Here is an 8,564-nt window from a genome sequence, read left to right on the forward strand (position 1 = left end):
ACAGTGTAGAATTCCTTATGAGATTTGGGTAGGAATTCCTCTTCCCTACCCTCTGTTAAATCTTTGAGAAATGCAACAAGCAAGTATACCTTAACCTTTTCCCAAAATTGGCAAGATGCAGTCACACAGCTGAAAAGTGGTCAGAAGCAGAATTTGATGACATTTCACCTGATACTCAATCTACTGCTCTGAAGCATCCATTCCAGTCAATGTTTGACTTTCCATTTTTATGATGAGCATGCACCCTGCCTCAGAGAAAGACACAGAGATCAAAAATGTAAAAGAAATTCTCAACTTTGAGGCTGAGACCTGTCTGACCAGATCTTTCAGGTTCCCTCTTTCCCTGTCCCAAATCTTATCCCTCTCATTGTAAGAAATCCCTCTTCATTAAAGCTTCATATCTCAAATTACAGACAGGCTAACATTGACATATCTTTAATTTGCTTATTACTTAGTTTGCCTTTCCCTTCTGGCAATGTGATCATCAATTATTGACTTTGGAGGATGCTTAGAAGAAACACAAGTAATATTTTCCAAAACACTTTCTTGAAATCTGTCATCAGAGTGTGAGTTTCTGGCTTTATCTGACTGTTCTTGCTATATAAAGAGCCCCTGGTAGGCAGAGTCTTAAAGGAGGAGGTAGAGAAGGAAACTCAGATTTCTGCTGAGACTCCTTGGAGAGTTACAGGTATGATCCACCATCCAAGTTCTACTTTGTCCTGGGACCCTAGGCTGAGGACAGAAAGTCTCTCTGCCACTCACATCCCAAGGGGGTTCTTTAAAGACCTTTCTAGCCTAAATCTCTACAGATCTCTGCTCCTAGGTAAGATATCAAGTTGATATCAATATCGGATGATAACAGGAGGGTATCAGAATGAGTAACTTTTTCTTAAAGAATTTCTTGTGAATCATTCAGTCACCTGCAAGAAACTTAGGGAGGTTCTTTTTAAAATCTAATAGGGTTGATGAATTCTAAGGACAAAATAGTTTTGCTGGACATGTAATAATTAATCAGTAGTTTTGCTTTGTAAGTAACAGATACTGTTAAAACTGACTAGGTCACCTTGGTCAAGTCCTCTCCTTCCTTGAGCGTCAGTTCCTTTCTCTATAAAATAAGATGGCTAGAAGACTTCTCTCTAAGCACCCACACAATTTGGATGTTTTTGTCAAAAATTCAATTTAGATTTTTTATGACTAGAAATAGAGAACTGGAAAATTTCTGCACAATTGCTTTGTCTTTGAGATAGGGCATGGAACCTCCAAAGCTTAACTTGGCTCAAGTGTTTTCAGGAGCTGAAGCATTTTCTGGGATCTTCAGAAAGGGCTGCAAACAGAATAAAAATCATTGGGTTGGGCTTTGATTTCCAGATGTTTGTGCAAAATCTTGTGCTGTATGCCAGTAGAATCCTAGAATGTCAGAGTTGGACCAGGAATTACCATTATTTTACATGCAGAGAGTCAGTATTAGGGATGTAGATGATTCCCAGCACTTATGACTCTTAGGTTAAACATATCCAATACCCTGAATTCAAGAAAGACTGATAAACTTATGGGGTTTGCATATATTCACATAGAGAACCCAGGCATGTGTGAAGTCTATAAGATGGGGGAGAGGTAAACAATATCCACCATATTCCCTCAAATATTCTACTTGGAGACAGAGAAAATGTTCTCAACAGGAAGAGGTATGAGGGTTTTGGAGATGGAGGGACACTGGATTTCTTCTCTTCTTTATTCACCATATTGTTTTAATCCTTTATCTTTTCCTTAGTCTGAATGGAACTTACAATGAGATTATTCAGAAACTTATGACAATTCTAAGCATGTATAGGAGAATGTCATTTTCAAAGTATGTTTTAATTGAAATATCATCTAAAATTTTGTTTCCTTTTAGACATGAAGACCTTACTTCTTTTAGGACTCTTTTGTGGCCTGTTCACACTGAGCTTGGCTGAGGTGCAAGTCTCTGATCCTGTGTCACTACCAGAAAAAACAGGAACTAAAACAGAAACCCTTTCAAACATTATCTCAATAATTACTCAGGGTAAGTAAGGGTAAATTCCAGCCTAGTGACTAGATTGAACCCATATTATCTGATTCCAAATTCAAGGCCACATTGGCTAAGTACTCCTGGATAGGAAGATGCAAACACACTCCTGGGTCCTGTGCAAAGGGAAGGATCGTATTCTTCCTTCCCAACTCTAGATACGCTTATGCTTTTTTCTTCTTTTTTCTGATTCCAAATTCTGGCCCCAAAAGTGGGAAGTGGCAGGGGTTAAGAGAGAAACAAAGGGGGGTGGCTAGGTGGCACAGTGGATAAAGCACTGGCCCTGGAGTCAGGAGTACCTGGGTTCAAATCCGGTCTCAGACACTTAATAATTACTTAGCTGTGTGGCCTTGGGCAAGCCACTTAACCCGTTTGCCTTACAAAAAAAATCCCTTAAAACAAAAGAGAGAGAAACAAAGGGCAGCAGAAAAGAGAGCAGTCCCCTGGGTAGGAAAAGGGAAGATTTCATCGAGGAGATAGTCACTTAGCTGGACCAAGAAAGAAGGGGATGAGAAGCTCAAGATCAATGAAGAGCAAGCCAGGGGTTATAGAGGTCATCCAGTTAGATGAGGAAACTTAGTCTCTGAGAGGGGAAGTTATCAAGGTAGATGCCAGTTGAGATTGGAATCCCTCTCCTCTGACTCCAAAGCTGGTGTTCTTTCCTCTATGATACATTGCCTCCTTCAATCATAGAGAGATACCAGGAAAGGCAGAGTGAGGGTATAAGGAATGGTAGGAAGAAATGAGTAATTTTCAGAAATAAGGGATTTGTCAACCCTTCCTCTTTGTAACATTTTCTGTTTGTTTAGCAGTTCTCTGATATTTACAGAATCAAGGTACTCAGGGTCTTCCTATTGTCTGGAGCAAACCAACTTGCCTGAGTCCTTCACATTTAAATGTTAGATCTTTCCCAGGGTAACCATGGGAATTTTTAAGGACTGAGCTTGACTCTTCAGTCAAAGGAATAGGCTGGGAATGTTTGGAACAAAGGAACTAGAATATCAGAAGAAATGAAACCCTAGATAGAAACTGAAGGCCCTGTAACCTTTAGGATGAGGAAGTTTTGTGGAAGTAGAAATGTTTTTTCCCTATCTTGCAGATAAACCCTCTCTGGACACTACTCCTTTTAATAAATGAGACCACTTTATTTATATCATCATAGGAGAAAAGTCAATAGAGTTGTGAGGGACAGTGGTGGGTAAATAATCCAATGTCTCACTTTGTTGAGAAGTAAGACCCAGAAAAGAGAAGTGGTAAACTAGGTAGGAAATAGAGCTGAGATTCAAATCTATTTCTTTGGATTCCACATTCAAGGCTGCTGATATAACATTAGGTTATCCTCCTTCCTCTGTACATGAGTCAAAATTGAAATTCTTTTCCAGATTTACAGAATGAGGTGAAAAATGCTCTGAAGGAAATCCAGAATGTGGACCTGCTCAAATACGTTGAGAACATCCCAGTTTTGGGAAAGCTGATTTATAAATTGCGTAATTTATTTTGGGGCAATGTTTCGTGAGTTTCTCTTACTTATTAAGTCACACTCAAATTCACATGTAGGCACTAGGCAGTCCTACACAGTGAAAAAGAGGATAGTGCTATTTAGGAAAGAGTTTACATGAAAGAAGGGTCTGTTCAAGAAGCTCTCCATGGGGCAATGGGGCAAACAGCAGAGGACAAAGAAGAAAGGGGGAGGGCATTCAATTGTTCAGTTATGTAGACATTTCTCATGATTATCTCAATCTCCTATATTAGAAATAGCATTATGAGAGCATAAATCAGACCACACATCAATTCAAAATCTATGTATCATTTGGGTAAAAACATCCTCTTTTTCTGACCTCAGAGATCACTTAACTATTTATGAGATAAGTAACATTTGGGGATGATTTGTTTTGAGATTCAAGATGTATTGAGAAAGGTTGGGTCTATGAAAGTTATCCATTATTGACATCTCTCTCTCCTCTCTCACTGTGGCTTCTCTGTACAGGATCAATGTTATAAATGGTAAGCTCCTGCAAGTTGATCTTCAAGTAAATAAAGACAAACAGAGTTTAACTGTCAAACTACCTTTAGCCTTCGATGTCCTTGCGAATACGTAAGTGATTCTTTGGAGTACTGGAGGCTCTAATCAATGAAATGTGGAATCCTGGAGGACCTGTAGTAGCCTAGCAGAACCAGACCTCTATGGTTCCAATGTTTCCTGGGCAAATCCAATGTCATGCAGTTGACAAGTGGGCAAAGGAAAGAGAATGGTGGGAGCTGTACAACCTCACAGAATTACTGGAAGCAAAGTAATCTAAAATTAAAATCACAGGGAAGTTTGTAGAATTATGGTAATTAATATTATTCCTGTGAGTTCATTCTCCTCTTTCTTGATTGACATCAGTGAAAAGCAATTTAATGACAAGATGAAACCTGTTTTTTGGCTTTAAGGATAATTTCAGAAAAAAAGTTTTTAAAATGACTGTGTATACGAGTAGGAATATCATGATTATTAGTATCTCATTTTATTTATATTGTGATGCTCACTACTTCTCTGGTCAGTACTCCATTTCTGGTTTGCATTAGGAATCAGAAACTGCAGTTGATCATAGTTCTTTCTTTCCATACAAGAGGAAGGAACAGAATCTCAAGGGATGGGTTTTCCCTCTGATATTGAACAATTTGCATAACCTCCCTGTTTTTGTCTGTATTATTATCTAGTCTGTCAATCAAGCAAGTCTCTCATGAGAACCAAAAAAAAAAAAAAAGAATGACTGGGAAAGTGCTTTCTTAAAGCAGGAAGGGTTTGCAAAGGGAGTTTCAAACTGAGTTAATATGGGAGATATCCAAGATCATTACTGTTTTCCTGAATTCTAGTCCCCATTTTATCCTCTTCTCACTTTGATTTTCAAGATGACATTGAGTAAATAGTGGGGTTTTCTCTACAAATCAAATCTTTTCTCTTTAGATTCTTTGACTCAGTCAAGATGTCTGTAAACATAGATACAACCGCTGAAATCAAAATTGAAAAGGATAAAGATGGAAAATCTCATCTTGTTGTTACCCAATGTCATGCAGGCTCTCCAGTTCTTAAAATCACATCCAGTGAAATGTGAGTCACCAAAAAACACTGGGGGCCCCATGGTAGCATCTAGTGCCTGTGATTGGCAGAGGTATTTGTGTGTTTCCATTCTTTTGTCCCACTGCCCTCACAGGCATATGGGCAGTGTCCTGGGTCACAGAAAATTTGGGTGACATCTTCTAGGGAAATTGAATCACCAAAGTGCTTCTAGTGTACCTGGAAAAATGAACCTTCTCTATCTCAGAGAAACAAAAATGAGAAAATAAGTAATGAGAGCACTATATAATATGCAGTGGGAGGACTGGGAACATGAATATGATGAGTATGAGGTCTGGACACTGTTGAGGAAAAGCTAATTTCTTGCTAAGGAGGGAAAAGAATAAAGGCTTGTCTGACTGTAATGGAAGCATGAATGTAACTAGGATAGGGTCAAGAGACTAACAGGAGAGATTTCAAGATTGGAGAAATTCTACTGCAAAATGAGAAGATTTAAAGCCATGCTAATAGGATTTTAGCAACTGTTCCTTGGAATGATGCAAGTATCTGGGACAGCACAAAAAATGAAGTGGGAGTCATAAATTCTGGATCTGTGCTTATACTTTTGTCATTCCTTGTCCATATGACATCAACATAGCCATAATTAATCCCTCTGGAAGACTGATCTCCAAAATAGGGTCAACTTTTGCCACAAAGCAGTTGTGATTATTCTGAAATGCATCACATTGGAGACAGTGCCTTCTATAACTGTCAAGCCCTATCCAACCTCTGAGATTGCTATTCTCAATGCATGAATCTTCCTTACTTTCTATTCCATTAGGAGTCAAAGACATGAGTCACATCCTATTAGATTGTGAGCTTCAGGGATGTGGGGCTTTATTGTTCCTTCATGATCTAGACATTTCTCTTCTCATGTTAGGCACTTTAAAACTATTTTCTGAAAATAAGAATTAAGCTTCTCTGGAACTCTGACATTGGAATTATAGAATTTTGTGACAATCATTCTGTATTGTCTGGGAAGGCTTTCAGTTTTTCCAGCAAAGCAGTCCCAAAGACATAATGGAACATTCTGTCACTTCATTCAATATGAACTATTCCCTTTGGTCAAACACAGAAAGAGTGGAAATGGAACTCTATCTGGGGTCAGACCATGTGAGCTCCAAACTCTGTTTGACTACTTAGCATTCCTATGACTTTGGATGAACCACTAACCATCAGTTTCCTCACCTATAGAAATGAAGTGGCTGTAGTTTCATTCCCCAAGCATTTCTTATTTCCCCTGTGTCTAGTGCAGGGTTGGACAAGATAACTTTCAAAAGTTCTTCTAATTAGAATTCTTATAAATAGATATCCCTGGTATAAAAGGGTTTCTTCTCTAGCATGGAAACAGACTGTCCAGAAGTACCTAACTTCAGGTCTTGATTATGTTTTCTTATTGAGGTACTCAGACTTCTTATAGGGACAGAGAAATCCTTCTCTATACTCCTTCATCAGGGCCTGCTGATATGTTTCCCATAGGATTAGGAAGCTTCTTTGGGTGGAGGGGAATTTACCTGTAATCCTCAGCCAGATGGAAATACTCTGTGACTGAGTTTCTTCTTCTTTCAGAAAGCTTTTGGGAGATATTATGAATCTTATATCTGACATTGTTAATACAAGTTTTGGATTCCTGGCCAATGATCTGGTAAGTGTAAAGATGCAGATATGATCTGATTACTTAAAGTCACATTTGTTATTTCTGGGCAGTTCAAAGAGAAATAGACTAGCAGTTCAGAGACTGGAGAACTGGCCTATATTTGGTGTCTGATTTAGAGTGTGAACTGGGGCAAGCTCTTCCCCTCTTTAAGATGGTGGGGAAATTAGCTGAGATCATGTCTAAAATTCTATTTTGTTGTGGCATACAACTTGTGGGCAACTTCTTGTCTGAGAGCCCCACATTCTCAAGTTCTTTGGGGCCATAGGTTAACTTCTAGGTGAGCTAGCCTTGGTGATGACTGCTCTTGGGGCCCTGTTCCCTTGCCTGATGACCTCATGTTCATCCATCCTCTCCGCAGATCTGCCCTGTAATCAGTAACGCAGCATTATTGATACCTTCAGCACTGGTAGAACAAGTGGATAGTAAGTATCTATCATCTCCAATCTCTCTCCTCTATCTATAATTGGCTGAGTTATCCAGACTAATTTCCTTTGAGCCATTGTTGAATTGTAGGTCTAAGGATTTCCTGCCAAGGAGAAATCATTACCTTGGCTACTTATCATTAATTTTTTCTCATAGTTCTAATCTGTTCCCATTAGTGATGGAGTGATTGAGAACTGAGTCAAAATAGCACGTGGATGACTGCTCCTAAGCTTTCTAGAATTTCTAAGAAAATCCTGACTTTGAATTTCCTCCTCTCTGACTCCCATTCTATGGTATTCAAAGTCTTCCTGAACCATGAGATCTACATTCTCCCTTGCTCCCAAATATATTGCCTTTCCTAAAATCAATGACTGAGTAATCAAATTAATGAAAGACTGCTTGTGTCAGTATTTAGGGAGGTCTGTCCAATCAACCACTGCTACTTGCTTCTTTTGTGAGGCCTAACTCTTTCTCATCAGAGTCACTGTATCAGGAAGGGAATGAGTTGTGACAATGTAGACATCTTCTAATTCCCTCAGACCAGTCCTTCAAATAAGATTCTTTTTCCTTCTTATCTAATACTAGAAATAGCCCTCAATTTCTCTTCTTTCCTTTGACTACATCCCATCTGAGACAAATTCTTTCTTTTAGAAGTCATAGGCGGGAACCTCAATGTTAACATATAATTCTTAATTGGATGGACAACAACCTCCCCCCTCCAAAGATGTAAGTGTTGTATTGAAAGCATCATATTACTATTTGATTTACTGAATTTGCAAATAATTTTCCTTGGGGGAGGATGAGGTTGGTTGGAAAAGAAAGAAATGAATTAGTATAGAAGATATTGAATATCAGAATTGGTCACAAAGATGATAGTCCTATTTGTTCTATTTTCATCTGACAGAAGACTCTCTTGTTTCTGTATGAGGCCATTTAAGGCCAAAGGACAAATTGCTGGATCTAAGGTCTAATGAAAAAAATCCTTTCCATCTGCTGATACCTGCTATGATCTCCTTGGCTGGACTTACTGGAGCCACTTTCCTTGCATGAAGATTCTCTTTGCACAGTGCGTTCCTTCTCCCTGGTTTCTCCTACAATAAACTTTCCACTGTTTCAGCATGAGTGGAGTGGTCACTTCTTATTTACCCTGCCCCTGTTAAATGCTCTCTAGCCTCTAATTGAGGCTGAACTTGTCTATATTTCTTACGGAAGCTCTCAAAGGAAGGGTCCGAGTCAAGGTTGGACACTCAGAATGAGCTTAGAGCACTTCTTTGATGCACTTGGATCATAAATTATGGGTAGTGGTCAAGTTGTTACTGGAGGATTGATGTCACCAA

The 8,564-nt window shown here is 38.9% G+C and overlaps 1 protein-coding gene across 1 annotated transcript; it reads left to right on the forward strand.

Annotated features, from left to right (window-relative positions):
• The first annotated feature begins 694 nt into the window (after positions 1-694).
• LOC141505762 (BPI fold-containing family A member 5-like) lies at positions 695-8,349 on the forward strand. Its single transcript, XM_074211900.1, has 9 exons — positions 695-823; positions 1,895-2,044; positions 3,430-3,559; positions 4,035-4,142; positions 4,998-5,141; positions 6,717-6,792; positions 7,163-7,226; positions 7,879-7,953; positions 8,132-8,349. The coding sequence occupies exons 2-8, from the start codon at positions 1,897-1,899 to the stop codon at positions 7,911-7,913; spliced, it is 705 nt and encodes a 234-aa protein (XP_074068001.1). The 5' UTR covers positions 695-823; positions 1,895-1,896; the 3' UTR covers positions 7,914-7,953; positions 8,132-8,349.
• Positions 8,350-8,564: the final 215 nt, after the last annotated feature.

The sequence above is a fragment of the Macrotis lagotis genome, chromosome 1 (genome assembly GCF_037893015.1).
Source record: "Macrotis lagotis isolate mMagLag1 chromosome 1, bilby.v1.9.chrom.fasta, whole genome shotgun sequence".
NCBI classification, from domain to species: domain Eukaryota; kingdom Metazoa; phylum Chordata; class Mammalia; order Peramelemorphia; family Peramelidae; genus Macrotis; species Macrotis lagotis.